Source organism: Euprymna scolopes, chromosome 28 (assembly GCF_053919585.1).
Source record: "Euprymna scolopes isolate OS-2025 chromosome 28, ASM5391958v1, whole genome shotgun sequence".
Taxonomy (NCBI): domain Eukaryota; kingdom Metazoa; phylum Mollusca; class Cephalopoda; order Sepiida; family Sepiolidae; genus Euprymna; species Euprymna scolopes.
Genome location: NC_136509.1, coordinates 2,725,678 through 2,745,584, shown reverse-complemented (window position 1 = coordinate 2,745,584; position 19,907 = coordinate 2,725,678). Strand labels below are relative to the sequence as shown.

The 19,907-nt window shown below is 34.4% G+C and overlaps 1 protein-coding gene across 1 annotated transcript in view; it reads left to right on the top strand.

Annotated features, from left to right (window-relative positions):
- LOC145249431 (uncharacterized) overlaps nucleotides 1-19,907 on the top strand; it is a 911,941-nt gene that overhangs the window by 214,258 nt on the left and 677,776 nt on the right. Inside the window, exons 23-25 of the mRNA XM_080110989.1 lie at nucleotides 1,150-1,424; nucleotides 14,761-14,959; nucleotides 16,035-16,172. Of these exons, the coding sequence (XP_079967115.1) occupies nucleotides 1,150-1,424; nucleotides 14,761-14,959; nucleotides 16,035-16,172 (612 nt within the window). The remainder of the gene's footprint in view (nucleotides 1-1,149; nucleotides 1,425-14,760; nucleotides 14,960-16,034; nucleotides 16,173-19,907) is intronic.

Here is a 19,907-nt window from a genome sequence, read left to right as displayed (position 1 = left end):
AAACCAAAATATTCAGGGCTATAGTCATAGACGTCATTTAGCGTTAAATACCTCATATATCAAGTTTCAAATCGGTAGACTAATTCTTCAGTGAAGAGTTTGGTAGAGACGTTTCGCACACACACAGGTAATGTCATATTTACACACACATAAAGAAAACGCTTACTCGACATCACCTTCAGGTGTCTTCAGTCTTTCTGTATAAGGGTTTGTCAGGGAGGAGACACTGACATGAGGATATTTCTCACCGGAAGTAAACTCTGACTAAATATTTTTTAAGAAAGACAAAATGAAGATGAGTAAAAACAAAAGAAAAAACTACCAGGCTGGCACCCAGGATAAAAAGGGCCCCTTAACTTGTTCATGCACCAGACGGGAAGAGGAAAGCAATTGTGCTAACTTCATAATCTGAAAGTGACACTATAGTAATACTAGAGGCAAACCTAGATTTGCCACCAGACATTGATAAAAAGGATCTGGCTCCCTACCACCAACAACTGCAGCAACCAAAATAGGAATACAAGAGGCTTCAATATCCAGCCATGGACAGTTATTCAAAAGAAAGTTCTGCTGTTTTGCTGCCACTATTCAAAGTTGTAAAAGTGGAGAAAAACATCAAATCAGATGTTACTTCAGGGAAAAAAAAGAAAGATTTTAATATCAGGGCAAGAAATAAAAGTCAACTTTATATAAAAAATGAATTATGGATGCGCGTTTCTTGTGAACAAGCATTCAATAAGCATGGCTTTACTTTAGCCACCATCGTACCGACAACTACATTGTCTATAGTCTGCCGTTTCAACACTGACCTACGACGTTTGGCCTGAAAATATGTACGGTTTTTATCGCTTAAATATTATTTTGTTGTTTATTATAAGCGATCGTTGGAAAGTACCAACGCCGCAGTTATATACAGATTCCTTTATCTAAGTGATAGAGAGTTTTCAAACCATGCTGATAACTGCTATTTAGCAAGAGATGAGCGTATATGCATCAATTTATGTTCTTAAGAAATATTTATATATATTAGGTAAGAAAAATCTAGAAAAGTCAGAAATATATCCACGATACAACCTTGAAACAATAAAAAAAAAAAATTTTATTAGCTCTAATTTTTATATGGTTTTATTTAATTTACTTTTCTATTAGGTGCTGGCCATGGTGGTCGGGGAGGACAAGGAAGCAACGTCTTAAGGACAGGTAAAGCATACGGAAATTTGTTCGAACCGATGGATTTGGGTTGTGCTGGTGGCGACGGGACAGTAGTTGGATCCGGTGGAAATGGAGCTGGCAGTATTTTTATTAAAGTAACTTCCACTCTACGAAATGATGGTCTAATTAAGGCAAATGGAATTCATGGAAAATCCAAGGGCGCCGGCGGAGGAAGCGGTGGATCTGTTTGGGTCGATGCGTTTTTAATTCGCGTAAGTAAGAGAGTATCTAATTTATTCAACAATATATATTGTAAAATTATTATAATATATCCTCTATTAACTACATGAATTAAACTATTTAAAAAAGTATATGGATATTTTAGACATTGCTTGATTCAAACCAAAATCATATATCGTTACGATCGATTAGAATTTAACGAAACTATTTTTCTAAAAATATCAGCATTATTTTATGTAGAATTTAATATTCGAAAGAAATGTGTGATTAGGATTATATTATATGTTCTAGCCTTAAATATGAATTCCACCACATGTTCATGTAAGCTTTAATGACAAGAATCTTTATGTCAAACTGTGTAATTTCGAATTGAGCATTTTATTTGATTAACGTAGCACAACGGATAAAGTGCTAGGTGCAATCGGTTCTTAGTGACAACCTATTGTAAAGTAAAATACTAGTACAAGCAGCACTAGGATAAAATTTATGGTTATTTAAAACTGCTGTCCAGTCACAGCTGACGAAGCGATATCAATATACTCATCTGGATTGTTAAGTGTTCAATAAGAAATTACGTGGAGATCCCCGAGTTCCACTAGACGAACCTGGAATATGTCACAGTTTGTATGACAAAACGGTGTTAGAATGACATCCGAGGTGAAAGCAATAGTCCGAATTATATAAATTATAAATCTATCAATCATTAGAAATTCTGAAACTTTGCTATATTTATTACAATGCAATTTCTATACGAGGAGTCTTCAATATGTTTCCTTACTTTTTTATTCATAATACACAAATGAAATTCTAATCTCCATCGAAGTAATGTCCTCCGGCAGCAATGCCCTTGTTGTACTGTTCAAACACCATATTGAAGGCTGCATTGAAGTCCTCTTGTTTCAGCGTGTTTACGGCAGTCATCAAATCCTCTATCATCTCTTCAGTTGTCGCATGACAGCCTGTATTCCGTGATCTTAAGAAATAACCAAAAGTCATAGACAGCAAGATCTAGCCATTAGGGCGGGGTAGGATATATCTGGGGCAAATAGTCTGTCCTTATTTCACATCTTCTCTGAGCACCCTGGGGACAAACGTCGCGTAAATCTTCCACATCTTCAGTTTCCCGCCCAATAATTGTGTGTACAATTCCCATACTGACATCAAACTGTGCACTTATTGTCTCTATAAACACAAGACGGTCCTTATCCATGAAATTCTATATTCGGGCAATAAACTCTGTTGCTCTGACGGCCTTACTCCTCCCACACCTCTCATCCTCCTTCACGGACTTCTTGCCTTTCTTGAATCTCTTATGTCATTGAAAAACTGATGCTTGATTCATGCAAGATGGTCCAAAGGCAGTCTGAAGAATTCCATATATTCCTATGTTTTTTTCAAAGTTTAGAACAGAATTATATTGCATATCGTTCATCTAAATAAGATTTACGTCCATATTGTATTTTTATTAATTCACCATCTGTAACCATCAGGCTTTAGCAGCGCGTCTTCTAATACCTGCTGTAGCTGTTTATTTGAACCTGAAATCATAAAAATTAGTCAGTGTTCTCACAAGAATGATAATATAAGCATACTTAAATTTCAAAAGTTTTCGACAATTTTTAATGCTTGTACAAAAAGTCTGCAAACTTAAAGGCCACACTCGTAAGTTCGTTTTACGATGAACAATTTTGGAAAAATTACATTCTTTGATGGGGATTTTTGTTTTAGTGTTGAAGAGTGTTAAGAGCAAGAGATCACTGTTACAGGAAATCATAGAACTTGTAAAAATTACTTTTATATATAAAAAAAACTATCGTTTACACTTTTTGGTGTCATAATATATAAGCTTCTAAAACAATTTATCTACACGCCAGTTGCATAGAAACCATATGTCCTGTTTTGGCATTAAATGACTCTATGACTTTTCCTTTGACATTCATTCGAGTGTTTCTTATAATTATTTAGACTAAAAATGTAACAAAATTTAAGTAAACGCTTATTCGATTTCATAAACATATAAAGCAATGTGAATTCTGAGGATAATGCTTCATTCAAAAAATTAAAATAATCATTATTCTCAGGTCAAAATTGCACCACTGATTTTGAATTCTATCGTCTGTTTCATGGAAAGAAAAAAATTACACACGTCATGTCATGGCATGTCACAAACTTTCATAGATGAAGTAATTTAAATAAGTTTCCAGACTCTTTTTCGTATAGACACGCAAGATGGTTCAAAGCAGTTTGAAACATTCTTTATTTGGCTAATCAACACTGGTGTTTTGACTTCTTTACTCCTCCCACTTCTCTCATCGTACATCACCGACTGCCTGCCTTCTTTGAATCTCTTTTTCCACCCAAAAACTGATCCTCAATTCATGCAAAATAGTTTAAAAGTAGCCTGAATAATTACATACGTTTCTGTGGCATTTTACAAGTTTAAAACAGAATTTTATTGCATATCGTTCTTTCAAAGTGTTCTCGTGTTCAGATTACATTTCTGAAATTCACCAGTTGTGAAAATCAGGCTTTAGTAAGATGTATTCACATTCCTGTTGTAGCTGTTCATTTGAACCTGAAATCATACAAAATAAGCCAATCATCTCAAAAGATGCATTGAAAGAACATACTAAATTTTCAAGAGTCTACAAACATTTTAAATGTCTGTAGAACATTATGTCTACTTATTCAAGCCACCTCGAAAATATAAAATTTTTGGCATTCTCCCAATTTTGCTACAGAATTTATCAATTCATTATAATTATTCGTATGTGAACATCGATAATAGTTTTGCAAACTTTGCAACAAAAACATGAAATTTGCTGATCATCCGGTTAACAAATTTCAGCCATTGTAAAAATATTGGCAAATGTGATTTTGACGTCGGAAAATATATTTGTTCTTTTCATATTCGAATAAATCAATGCATTCAAATAGAAAATGTTTGTTTTGCTTATGGAATGGAATAAGTGTTTTATTTATGATTGATATTATTTACTCCACAAAAATAATATCGAGAATAAAAATATAAAAAAAACATTTATTTTAATTCAAAAATTGAAAGGATGCCAGGTTAAATGTTTGGTGTTTTATTCCATAGCTTGCATACAAAACTGTTTCGTTGAATGGAAAATGCTTTCTGGTACGGCAATAAAATTTTGGTCTTGAGATTTTTATACACGAGTATATTTACTAAAAATTACCTATACAGTTGAATTAATCACATAAATTTACTAGTATATATATATATATATATATATATATATATATATATGTATATATATAATGCAATGAAATCAAAAGGATAAATTGTTTACATGATATATACAATGGTAAACTATAATCTAATATAAATAACAGTATTTATTCATAGATAGTTTAATCCCAACTAGATAAAAAACACTCAATGCGCAATAGAGAGTAGAGCCTATTATAAGAGAAAAAGAATTAAAACTTGAACTTTACAATCCAAATTTATTGTTCGACTGAATACTCTAGCCAACAATTTACAAAGTCCTTATCCTGCGGAGTTTCAAAGAATGCTATTCTTACTATTATTCTCATCAGAGGACAGAAAAAAATCAGCAAATTATATTTGTAGCAATGCTAGAATTTGCTAGTTATGGCTTTAAGTGAAACCGCAATGATTGTAGTTATAAATTGGAAAGGAAAACAAGTGAGTAAAATGTTGGATATGTAGAAAACGTATATCAAAATAAACCGCGCATATTTTAGCGTGCATGAAAATTCAGTGTAATTATGCATATAGTTCGGTTGGAAAGTTTTCAAAGCAGCCTAAATAATGGATTTTTTTTTCGGATAGTGCAGTAGTCCAAAGAATAGCTGATCTCCAGTCAAATGGGACCGAACAAAAAAAGAGAAAAAGTGCAATTAATCTTTCATCGTCAGCTTAATTAGTAAAACTGATTTCAGATTAAAATTTTAAAGAATAAAGATTAGGCTAAAAAAATCAGCCCGTTAAAGTTTGTATTACTCTGACCGGATATTGACTAGACAGACCGAAACAATTCTTTCTGTAAAGTGTTAAATCCGATGTCAGTATTAAAAGAGAAGGGGGGTCAGGATTAAAAGTTTTAAGTGTGGCAGATTCTTAGCTTAATAGCAATTATAAGGCTGTCGAAAAGTCATGATGTTAATGATGATGATAATGATAGCAAAATAATAATGTTATAACAACAACAACAATAATAATTATAAATGTGATGTAATGTTAATAATAGTATCGTCAATGGCCATGTGTAATAATGATCATAATAATAGTAAAAATGATAATAATAATAATAATAATAATAATAATAATAATAATAACAGTAAAACCACTAAAATCATAACCATCTTAGTAATGATAGTAACATTATTTAGAAATAAACATAATAGCAGCAATAGTGATAGTGATAGGAATGAGGATGTCAATAACATACCGATAATAATAAAAAATAATATATGCCCGATATTATTCATACCCCTCGGATCTTTGAGATTTCTATAAGAATATTGCTCAAACCAGAAGGTAGACAATATTAAAGGGATTTCAAACAATAAATCAAGCATAAGCATTTAATTTAAACTCAACAAATAAATAAATTATGCAAGTTTGAAACAGTATACAAAGAAAAACAATAATGGCACTAGTTCAAAATTATTCATACCTCTCTTACTAATAGTCAATAGCATGCCCTTTATTCTTAATAACTGCCTGTAACCGTTTTGGATATTTATCAACAAGGTTTTTACAAGCATCAACACTGATTTTTTACCATTCTTCAATGCAGTAGTTCTCCAAATCCCTCAAATTTCTAGGTTTCCGCTTTTTAACCTTAGTTTTCAATATGTGCCAGAGGTTTTCGATAGGGTTCAGGTCGGGACTCTGGCTAGGCCATTCCAAAATATTAATTTGATTATCCTCAAACCATTTCTTGGCTATTTTGGTAGTATGTTTTGGATCATTATCCTGTTGAAGGACCCAGTTTGGTCCTAAATGGAGCTTCTCCGCATCCTGTCTAATGTTTTTCTGGAGTATCTCCAAATATTGCTCCTTCTTCATGGTTCCATCTATCTTGACCAAACTACCTGGACCACTAGCCGAAAAGGAGCCCCAAAACATTAGGCTACCACCACCATGTTTCACCGTGGGTATGGTGTTCTTTGGGTTGTAAGCTTCTCCTTTCTTCCTCCAAACGTAAGAAGCATCCATATGGCCAAACAATTCAATTTTTGTTTCGTCAGTCCACAAAATACTTGAGAAAACGGACTCTGAAGAATTCACATGGGTCCTAGCAAACTTTAGACGTGCTGCAAGGTGTTTTCCGGTGTGCAATGGAGTCCTTCTTGGTCTTCTTCCTTTCAGACCATTTTCATGCAGAGTCCTTTGCAATGTTTGCCTTGATATTTTTATGCCAGAAGACTCCAGATTTTCTAAAATGTCCTTAGTAGTGGTGGTTGTATTTGCATTAACACTGCTTACAATATCCCTGGTGGTTCTAGCAGACAGTTTCCTTTTCCTTCCTCTACCAATCAAGTTGTTTGTTGTGTGGTGGCTCTGGAATTTTTTGATGATGCTCTGTACTGTTGCTGTAGGGACCTCAAATTTCTTGGAAATTGACTTGTAACCTAAACCATCCTTATGTGAATTCACAATTTTAGTCCTAAGATCATTACTAAGCTCTTTTTTCTTCCCCATTCTAATAATTTTTATTCTTTTATTGGTTTTCAGTTGATATCATTTTAATTTCTGAAAAATGCAAAAAACGAAATGAAATTAATCAAAGGTTGTATAAAAGCATTCAAAATAAGAATCAAACAGGAAACAAACAGTCAGAAACTCGATTAATACTGAAAAAATAAGGGGGTATGATTATTTTTGAACATTGCAGATTTTATAAATAGCTGTATATTTCTTTTATTACAAGTATCCCGAGATTTTAAAATGACGAAAATGATCAGAAGAGGTTTATTAAGAATATGTATCAATATGGACGTAAACAATAAATTCTTACAAAGTTACACCTAATAAACTCAATTTTCAAGGAGGGGTATGAATAATATCGGGCACAAGTGTATATATATATATATATATATATATATATATATATTATATATATATATGTTGTGGTGGCAACCACTTATTTGCATATGCGAATAACATAACACTATAAATGGCAAGCCTAGGTTGGCCTTGGTGTGTCTTACTCAAATGCCACCGGAAGTGACGCCGAAGAGCGTACATGTCCTCCCACCAAGACTCTCTGACTCAACACCGTCATTTGTACATATTGTAAATATACCTTTTCTTTAATACACTCATTATTGCGTTATCTTGTTGTTTGCGTCTTCATTGTATTTCCTTACTAATTATTGTTCAACCTTGCAACCACAACAATATATATATATATATATATATATATATATATATATATATATATATTATATATATATACACCTATTTGTAATATTATTTTTTATTTATCTTCATTTTTACTTTTATTTTATTTTTTATCTTTATTATTATAACTATTATTATAATTATCATTATACTTATCATTTTCATTATTTTAATTACCCTACTATTATAGGCATTATTACCACTTTTATAAGTAGTTAATGTCTCCTTACTCTTCAGAAACCTTTTGCATCAAGTTAAACGCACTCATTGCCATCCTATCCTCCGACCGCCGTATAATCATACTCCCTATCTCATAACAGAAGAAACTTAAAAATATTGCCGAATATTACCTAATCAATATTACAACCTTGCATAACCACCTCAAAAAAATTATAAGTGATTTTATAGCCGCCATTTGCCGTTTAGGTTGCACCTGTCAAAAATACAACTCCATAGATAATAGACACCCCACAAACCGTTAAAATAAATTACCACGCAGTAACATTCTATAATTATTCTTAATCTTTTTCGTCCCTAATGAACCTTACGCTAGACGCTGCATCTTCCCCATGCTACTTAGCACCTTCTCTACTCTTCTGATAAGAAGCATTATGCTTCTAAATGCCCTGGAATAAAGAGTCCTTCTGTCCCCCAAATTTTGCTTGTATTCCATTATTGAATATATGATCCATTTTATATCTACCAATATATAGTTTTGTGACTTCATTTCATACTCTTGTTGTCCTATTGTATAAGCCCAAATAATAATTGTTGAGTTTGGCATTATCCAGATAAGTTCCCTCTTGAACTCTCTCTTTTCTTCTTACGCATGAAGCTATATACATACATATACCCATATAAACACATACATATCTACATAAATATATAAATACATATACACATAAATGCACTCATAGACATACACACACATATACATTTATATATATATACACATTTATATATATATATGTATAAACGCACAAATCACATGATTATCACATGAGAACCGAATCCTGATACTCTGCTTACATAAAAACATAAAAAATAGTTTCTAGTCATCTAGATTATTTGTTCTATAAACATCGAATCTTCCACCGCTGAACTTTTAATATCTACACAAGGCGTGGTGGCAAAACCTGATACTTGGCAAAAAAGAAACAACAATATAATACAACCAATAGTAGTGGCTTGAGAATGAATATTATATCAGTTGGACTTATATACTACATTATTTTTCAATTTGACCACCACAAACGAAAACCGCCTTCTCAAAGCGAGCACAAGATAAGTCACATATTTTGGTGTGCATGTTTTTTTTTTATCTATAATAGCATACGTCTTCACAATGGCAGCCTTCATGGAGTAATAAGTGTGCTTGGCAGTCTTGAGCTCGATCACGTGCAAGGAGTAATAGATAAATACGTGAGATCGAAGGAAAAGCGTAGACACATGTTCGGCGACCAGTCGTGATGAGCATTGATAACTAGGGATATTTGAGTGGCCGTGGTCTATTGTGCAGGTGCCGGTCTTGATATAATACGGTGACCATGTTCATTCAGGGCTGTTCTAGACGCGTCAAAATTTCCTATTTGTTTGACTTTTTTTTTCAAATGGCAGGTATATTTGCGATACTGTATTATACTAAAATTTTGATAAACTTCTTTCGTTGCTGTTGTGTTTCACAATAAAGAGGCTCCCTTTTGGGGGAGCTAGAAGCTTATACATTAATTAACCTTGTACACAACTAGTTCTGTACTTGTGGAGAGATACGCAAATATTTCAAAATATCTAGCTTGCCAAGTCCATAGTTTGACAGGTGACAAAATAGTCTATGTAATCAGCTTGGAATCATTTAGGAAATCGGTGCCGAGTGAAAGGTCAGCCATTGCATACTAACAAATGAATTTGAAAAACAAAATATTAGCGATAAAACATATTTCTCTTTCTCTCTTTTTCTATTTCTCTCTATCTTTCTCTCCGTCTCTCAATTTTTCTCATTCACTCCCTTTCTCTTTTTTTCAATAAAGAAAGAGAGGGTTGGATTTTTGATGTTTTAAACAGTCGAGATGTTGGACATCATCGAAAGCAGACATGCAGTAGGTTGGTCTAGTCGCAGATGACGACAAACGTGGGTCGACAAACATCTACCTTAAATATGCTCCGCTAGTATTTAATGTAAAATAAAGTATATATGTTTCATAAAAATGCATTTGTTCGCTATTTTTATACAATCGTTAAATGTCAGCATGCGGTCCCTGCCATTTAATTCCGACGATACAAACGCTCCCCATAACAACTCAAAGAAGCGACCTATACCAGCCGATTGCAGTCGACGCCATTTCGACCCGTTGATGTTTCAATGTGCTTATCGTTTTTATCGTTTGTCATTGTTTATTCTCTTGGAGAGCTGGTTGCCGTTTACATGACATTTCTCAATCAAGTAACCCTCTCCAGGATCGCTTCCAGTCTTATAGTTGCACCTGAAAGGAAATGCGAAGAAAGCGAAATTGTTTGGGGAACAAGAATAGCGGAGCTAAACTTGTAAGAGGGTAATATTAGAGGGGATAAACTTATTTGCTTGCGGTTTGCTTGTTGAATGAAAACGTCAAGAAAAAAGTGTGAAAGAGGTAAAGTAGCGACTATCTATTACTGATAGCAGCATCGATAAAGTAGAAGAGAACATGATGTAAATAAATGGATGACCTAAATGAAGGATAAACAGGAAGAACTTATACTATGAAATGATGTCAGTAAAATAGAATATACCGATGTTAACTCAACAAAGTATAGCTCGTCTAGTAAGCAATGCTTATTATATTCCATTGTATTTTACTGTTTGTCCTTAGATACATACGGAATGCCTTCAATAAGTTTGTAATATGAGCACTTTTATTGATAGTACACACAGGAAACTCTAGTCCCATTCAAAGAAATCTCCTCCGGCTGCAAGGCATAACACATTTTATATTAAGTGAACGTTTCTATGACCCACGTCACAGCCTTTCATCTCCTCGTCATATAACAACAACATCTAGAGTTTGCCTTGAGCTTATGTTATATATTAGTTATCATCTGTTCTCACTGGGGTTATCATTTAGGGGCGCCATTTACGTTTGGGTGTATAACATAAAAGGATTCCGTGTGCGTATGATTGTCTCTAATATAAATGGTTGTGTGCTTGATTATCATAAAGGGAATCGTGTGTGTGACATGTATTTTCAGAACCTACCTCTGCTTCTTCGATGTTGGACCATCTGGAAATTTCTCATCCTGGAGGGAGACTTGACACCTGTTTGACGAAGATTTATCACTCCAAGACGATGAAATGGTTTTATAGTTTTTATTTCACTTTCCCCAGAGGTCCTGCAGAAGTGGAAGTGAAATCGGCCTGTGTGGGGGTTCTTCTTCTACACACGTCAGCGTTCGTCTCCCCCCTCCGTAGTTAAGAGGGGGAGACAACGGAAAAACCGTCCGTCTTCTTCAAAGTCCAAATCAAATCTCACCGATCCAGCCAACCTGACCACGTCACACATACGTAATCTGGTCAGCTGACCTTCGGTTCTGGTAAACGTGTCTACCTCCACGTTTACTCACCTCTCTCTCTCTTTCTCTCTCTCTCTCTCTCTCTCTCTCTCTCTCTCTCTCTCTCTCTGTAACACTTAGAGAAGAACCAAAAGTCACAGGGAGCTAAGTCTAGGCTATAAGGAAGTTGGGGAACTATCTTGATGCCGATTTTGACCAAATAGTTTCGGATAAGGATGGAGCTATGGATGGTGCATTCGCGAAAATCTTCCGCATCTTCAGTTCCTCGTAAAGAATTGTGTGTACAGTTCCCACACTGACATCAAACTGTGCACTTATTGTTTCTACAGACACACGGCGGTCCTGATCCATAAATTCTTTATTTAGACAATTAATGTTCTGACTTCTTTAGTCCTTCCACGTCTCTCATCATCCCTCACAGACTTCTTGCCTTTCTTGAATCTCTTATGCCACTCTAAAACTGATGCTCTGTTTTTACAAGATTATCCTAAAACAGTCTAAAGCATTCTCATTATTTCCGCGCCATTTTTCTATATTTAAACCAAAATTGTATTGCATATTGTCGTTTTAAAGTGTCCTCGCGTTTAGACTGAATTTTGAAGTTCACTAGCTGTGACAATCAGGCTTTAGTAAGGTGTATTCCACTTCCTGCTGTAGCTGTTTATTTGAATCTGAAATTATAAAAATTAATCAGTCATCTTAAGAGGTGTATATCAATAACATATTGAATTTTCAAGAATCTACGATAATTTTAAATGGCTGTCCAAGAAGTCTGGAAACGTATTTAAGACGCTTCTCATATTACTCTTCTCGACTAGAGAACATCTATTCCAGGTTTGAATTGTATTTTATGGCAAATGAATACGTATTACTTAAGCAATACACATACAGTAAACGAGTACAATAAATTGAATGCAAGTTGGTCTGTTGTAGCTGCAGAGAAATCCTTAATCCATTACAATACTCACAATATGTATTGCATATTCTTACAATATATTGACTAGGATTTTAACCAGGAATAACCTGCGACCAGAAAAATAAAACAATAAGGCGAATCACGTCCTGTCTCTTATTCCGAGTTTCAAGTTAAGTTAATCCATCATAATAATTACGAATATCGTTGATAAGATATGATCCAGACGTTTCTATCAGTTTTGTGCAGTGTAGCAACTTTTGTTCAATTAACCGTATAAAATAACTCGTTTAGACTCGGTGTTGTGTTTTGAGCATGTAATATCACAAAGCGGTTCATATTTCGTACAAGAAAAGTACCAAATTTCGACTTGGGATTGGTGAAAGCGACTTTACAATAATCAATGAACAGAGCTGTTAATCATTATATGTTTTACTGAGGCCACGCCCATAAGAATACGATGGTCACGCCAATAAAATTATGATGACTACGCCCATAAGAATAGGATCTCCACCCCCATAAGAATTCGATAGCCACGCAGATACGAATACGGTGGAAATATGATAGTTATTCTGTTATCAGGTGTCTGATAGATTAAACGTTACGTGTAAGACAGGATTTTCTAAACAGAGAATTCGTTTAATTATAATTTTGGATGTTACGTGTAGGACAGGATTTTCTAACCAGAGAATTCGTTTAATTATAATTTTGGATGTGCATGTTTACGTTCACAATGAAATTCGAAATACTTGTTTTTTTATATTAGCTGAATTTCTGGGGGAGGTGTCTTTTTATTTATTTTATATTAGAGATATTTTGTTATAATACATCTTTATATTTCTGCGGCTTCTCAAAAAGAAATTACAGGTTTTTAGGATTCACTTTCGGGTCACTATTTTCCTCCTACCTATGGCTTATAAGGCGCAATCACCTTGTCACACTAGTTCTCGTCAGATAATCGAAGTTAAGCAACTGTGAGCCTGGCCAATACCAGATAGGTGACCATTTGGGAAGGCTAGGCGCTGTATGTACCGCGCCGTCGTAGAAATTTCCAGGTTAGTGTCTAGGGGCACGTTTAACCCACGGGGGGGGATAACGGAAAAATATCGTCTGTACTTGTCTTCCCGAGATTACCATGGCTCTACAATTTGGAGAGCCGTAATTGTCGACGCTGTTGAAACAACAGAGTTGCTGCATATCCTATACTTATTTCGCAACTATGGCAAATAGACATATCTTCTCTTTGAAACAATCATCGTTCATTCTTTCTAGCCTCTTATTGAAAATTGGTTGATGCTTTGTATGAATGTTACATGATAAGGGCTGTCCCCTTTTCATGGAAGTATAAAAATAGAGGATTAGTTAAATGTAAAAATGAAATAGAATAGACGAAATTCGAACCTCGTAATTTAGGTTTAGAAATAGATTGCGAGAGAGAATTAGAAAATGGAATGTAAAAAGAAACCATTGTTTAGCTTAGAGATAAAATAGTTTCAAGAAAATAACGTGCATTTGTCAATTCTGTTATGAAATTGAATGAGGAATGCAACTATAGGCTAATTTAATAAACATGTTTTTAACATATTTTGGAAATATAGGTTACTGGAAATATAGGTTAAAATTCCTTTTGTAAACAAAGGAAAATGTATTGGACACGCATTTCCAGAACACGTGAAAGAAGACACATGTGTATGACGTCATGGAAAATGGGAAGTTCTCGATATAGTTAGACACTTTAGAGTTAAGCAGAGAGAGTCTGAGGACGAGAGACGACAGTCTGGAGTCCAGAGATGGACAGTCGAACGTCTGGAAGCGAGACGGTGACCTTTGAAACTTAGAATGTAAAACTTTGAATTCCTGACTAAGAAAACCACCGACAGGTCCAAGAAGAAATAACCCCATCAGTTGTTTTTATAAACGTCATATTTGTGTTGTAATTCTTCCAAAAGGAAAACTGAAATTGTCATTATATGTCTTATATATCCTGTGTTTTAAAATGTCTTCACATACACAATGTCTCTACATCTCATATCTACAATGTGAACACTAAGACTGTCTCAGCACTGTCTCCTCACTCTAAGAGCTTTTACTACACTTCTAAGTATGAACATTTTATATATATGAATCTCTTCATAACACGAACACAGAACGCAACATCTTAATAAGACTCTCTAAGACTCACTTTTAATAAGACTTCCTAACAACGAACAATAACACCAACAACAAGAATAATAATAATAATAATAATAATAATAATAATAATAATAATAATAATGAAACCACCTATATAACATGAAGTGTTTCCCATAAAAAGTAATGCTTGTCAACTATTAGAACTCTTTTTATTCAGAGTTCATACACAATTCCATTTATACAAGTTGGTGCATTGCAAGATATTCGTTATTTTTTCTTGGGATCAGTGCTTTGATTTGCCGTGCAACATCGCGAAAGAAATCTTCAAATATTTGTGCTGTTAATCTGAGTTTTATTTTACTTTTTCACCCATCAGGGTTATGGTCGATTCCAAGTTTTGGGTGGTGACGGCATGTCGTTAAACACGAATTCGGGTGGAGGAGGTGGAAGCGCCGGTCGTATTGCAATCTACTTTTTGCATAATAAGACCTTTTCGGGTCACTATGATGCATATGGCGGCCTTGGTCATAAGAAACACGACGGTGGACCAGGGACCATATTTTTATACCACAAGGGTAAGTAACGATTCAATGCTGAATCCAAGTATTTGTCAGGTTTATAACGTCTGTCTTTCCTTCTAGTTCCTAATAGCTTGTAGAAAATGTTCTATAAGCTATGTGCGTGTTGAAATACAAGTATTCAAACATATTTAAAAGCAAACTATGAAGATAAAAATGTAAAAGAAATTATTTTAAAACTGACAAAATTATTTTGATTGATGAGCATTTGATTATCTCTACTTAAGCCGATTTTAGTAGCGTACATCATTTTTCATTTCCGTGTTTTCTTTTTTGTTTTTGACAAGGGAGTCACCACTTATTAAGGCCCGAAGGTCACTCGAGGATAAGAGTTAATGAATGTAAGGTGGCAATGCAGTAATCGTTAATGGTGTGAGTTGGGTTGAATTTGATTATGTAAGGGGACGGTTCAACAAGAATGTGTTTGCATTGGACTTGAAGGCTACGATATTATAGTCGGCCAGGAAGTATGCCAGTAGAGCAGTGAAGTAGGCGAGCAGTTCTAGGAATGAAGCTTAGGTCATGGAATCTGCCTTTAGATTTAGTCACAGATAGAAAGTGGGGGATATAGTGGTTGTAGCTAGTCGAGTGTTTTTGTGAAAGTCCGAGTGTATCTTCTAAAACTCTGGAATGTTTCTATCCAACTTAGGAATCGTTTGGTGTTTGTTTTGTCTTTTTATCTATGCAGGGGCAGATAATCCCGCTTCAGTCTGTATAACTTAGGATGGACAAATTTAGATTGAAAATCCTAAAAATGCAGAAATTTCAACAAACGTATATATTCGCAGATTAATATACATTTATATCTATGTGTCTTATGTAAGGAAATACACTGGTTTTCGAGAAGATTTTCAATATTGATGATGTTTGTTTTTATTATAAAATTTTTATTATTACTATTTTTATTTGGTCTGGAGACTGTAGAATGTGTGTGTTTAGTTTTTCTTTATATAGTTGCCTTTCTAGTGTTAATCTTATTAAAGTGAATACTAAAAAGACAAAATTGCCATTTCTGCAATGATCCCTGCAAATCAGATCTGTTTTTACAAATGAATGCGTTCTCTTTCAACAGGTTACAATCATTCGACGCTGATGCTTAACAACAACTATCGAGGTCCTGATGCAAGTGTTCCCATTGATTTCAAAAAAATCGAAGAAGATGAAGGAAGAACCTGGTTTCTGCCTGTGCATGGAATGCATAAATTTTCAAGTAAGATCATTCCTATGCATTTAGTGTTGATCAATCTGGATCTATCTACTCTTATATAAAAGTCGCTTTGTGTGTTTATGTGTGTGAGTTCTGTTCTCATAGGTTCCGAACCGGCTGAGCGTATTTTTTGCAAATTTCGCACAAAGCTAATTTATACGCCTGGCAGTGTCCTTAGATATGTTTTGTACAGAAATTCCCCCGATAAATATCAAAAATCAAAAAACTCTGAACTTCAAAAATAGCTTTCTCTCTTAAAGATAAAAAGAATAATTTTTAGAGGGGAATATTTTACGTAACACTGGCTAAATGAAATAAAACTTTAGAAAATCATTCCTTCTTTAAAAAAAATAAACAGATATATTATCATCTGGTGATATAGCGCAGTGATTGAGCATTTCCCTACAGATCGAATGATCCTCTATTCAAGCCCGGCTGTACTTCACCTTTTTGTTTTAATTTTTTCTTATTGATAAGTTCAATTTACGATAAATAAAGAGGTATCATTTAAAATAGCCGAAAATCATTTCTTCGTTGCATATTTTAAAACTAGACATTACTCAGAAGTTACATTTCCAGTGCACTCATCGTCAAGCCCAAATATCTGCTGACGTGATATTGTAAACAAATACAGACGGAATATAATGAACAACATTATCATTATTATTATTATTTTATTATTTATTTATTTATTTTGCGAATTAGTCCACTTGGTAAATTATTCATCGTAATATATAATAATCAATAGCGAATTGATTCTATAATAGTTCATACGCAATCTGCATGAATAAAATATCCTGTTTTAGCCTATTATACAACCGGGCAACTCCGAGCTGCCAGCTAGTCTATTATAACAAAGCCGTATTCCTGCCTATTGTCTTTGTTCTAATTTGATTAATATTTATAAAAGTTACACCGTTTTACAAATAGATTTCAATACTAAAAGGGGACTCTTATGTATATTTATCCCTTCGTGATTTCTATATATAATATTGTTAAAAAGGAATCAACTATTAAGAGGTTATCTCATTTGCATATTAAATTAAAGAAAATATGTTTAGATAATTAGTTTTAAATTTTTAACGAAAATTAGTGATGGAATTGTTTTCAGTAGTTTATTAAGAAACACTAGATAAAGTTGGGTTATTTAATTCACGTTTCATTTAATTTAATTTACATTTAATTTAATTTATTTTTAATTATTATTCTCACCAAGATCAACTGCGTTTAAAAACAGAAGTTTGTTTTCATTTAACCTATGAGTTATTTGCCTTTAAGATATGAGATTTTATTTCCCTGTTTAATTTTATAGATGAAGATGGCTATGTTTTATGTTTCCAAAAGTCCAAAATATGGTCAACATTCAGGAAAAGTGTAACAATCTATTTGGTCTGTCTTAAATAGTATATGATTAAAAGTTGCGCCCGGCAATATGCATATCTAGTACACTATATTTATATTAATCCCCATCGGCCATTTATTAATTATTTATTACTTTGATTTTCCTAATGCGCAAGTTATTTTAATCAAAGGATCGTACTTCATTCGAACTCGCCCCTGTTAAATTGATACAGTTTTATTTGCATATTAACAGGGAGACCCGATGTTGTCCTGGATTGAATGGGGTTCAAAAAATGTCAACCCTCCAATACTTTTATTGTCATCGAAATCTGTGAAATCGTCTATTTTTAATCAGATCGATACATCGTCTCCTCTCGATGGGGAGTCGTCGCGGTGTAACGGCTTAAAGCTTTACATGCCTCTCCACAGTGACTTAATCCACAATACATCGCAGTCTATATTGGACTGTAGAATATTTAATGTTGCTTTTATAAAATTATCTGCAAATAATGGCTTCACTTAAAGTTTAAAATGCAAAAGTCAAGTATCATGATGCAATTTTGCTCTAAACATAAAGCTACTGACCCTGACGGCATCCCAATTATAGTGTTAAAAAAGCTTCAACCAGAACTTGCTCCCATACTTACGAACCTGTTTAAACGTTGCCTTAAGGAGAAGTGGTTTCCAACACCCTGGAAAACCTAATCAATATGCCCTGTATTTAAGAACTCAGGTGATAAATCATCTCCCTCTCGGTACAGACCAATAAGTCTCTTGTGTGTCATGAGTAAGTTGCTGGAATCCATATTAAATATTATTAGTGAATCTCTTGACAAAGGCTTCCTTTCCAGTGCAATTGCTCTTGACATATTAAAGGCCTTCGACAAGGTATAGCATAAAGGCCTACTTCACAAGATCTCCAGCTACGGTATTCCTGGAAATATTCTTTCTATCATTAAATCATTTCTCTCCGATAGGCTCATAAGAGTAGTGGTTGATGGACAAAAATCAGAGGCCCACATTATTAATGCCGGAATCCCTCAAGGGTCCATCCTGGGCCCAACTCTCTTCCTGATCTACATCAATGATCTCCCTAAACACATACTTAAATCATTCGTTAACATCTATCCTGATGACGCGACCATCTACAGCAGCACATCAAAGGCTGTAAATGACAAAGCCCTCTCTGATTCTCTCTCCTCTGATCTCGAACGAATGGTTCAGTGGGGGAAGACGTTGCTGGTTACCTTTAATGCATCTAAAACCAAACTCCTATCTTTACATCATCAACGCTCTGATCCCCATCTGGCATCAATTGAAATGGATGCCTCTCGTCTAGGAGAAGCCCCATGTTTTGACAAGCTTCCGGGGCTTGACCTTTACTCCTGATCTGAAATGGAACACGTACATCAAGTCTGTTGCCAGGGTCGCTGGAAAGATGGTGTGATCCTTCTACTGCTCCAGAAGATATCTCACTACTGATGCAATTCTCTATCTATATAAAAGCCAAGTATGTCCAAGGATGGAATATGCTGCCATATCTGGGCAGGAGCTGCTAAAACAGCCTATCCTGCCTTGACAGAGTACAAAATAGCCTTCGTGGCATATTGGGGGATGCCCTGTTCTCTTCCCTGCAACCTCTCTCCCACAGAAGAGACGTTGCAAACCTATTTTTATTTTATCGTTATTTCCATGACAGGTGCTCATCTGAACTTCAATCTCTGGTCCCCCCTCGCCAATATTTTACAAAATACATCCGTCTAGCTGAATCCACTGTCAAAAACTTTCCCCAGTCTTCATCTATGCCTAAATAAAAACGTAGATTCCATGAACAAAGCTTCTTTCTTAGAACTGCACGCCTGTGGAACTCTGTTTCGTCTGCCTGTTTCCCACCTCACTACTACTTGGATGTCTTCAAGTCCAACGTAAACAAATTCCTGATGAACCGCCCCCTTAAGTAGACACTTTAAATATCCACACTAACGTACTGTACTTACAATAAGCCTTATCCATGAGTTGCTTCTGGGCCTTGATAAGTGATGACTACCTTGTAAAAAAAAAGAATTTTAAATGCCCCTCTGTATTATTAAAGAATCAACTCTTGGTTTTATGCATTTATTTTTACATAGTCACTTGAAGTTAAGTTAAACTTACAAAAGTTAAATATCATGGTTCATTGTACTGTAAAAAAACATCCATTTCGAACGTGCCCGTGACTTATAAAAGAATGTATAGTTAATTATATATTACGCGGAATAATTTATCCGGTGGACTAATTCGGAAAAAATAAAGAAATAAATATAAAAATAAACAATAATAATGATAACCATAAGAGCATTTTACAACGGCGATTTACCCACCGTCTTCCTTATTTTTTTTAACATTTTTCTCCATTTT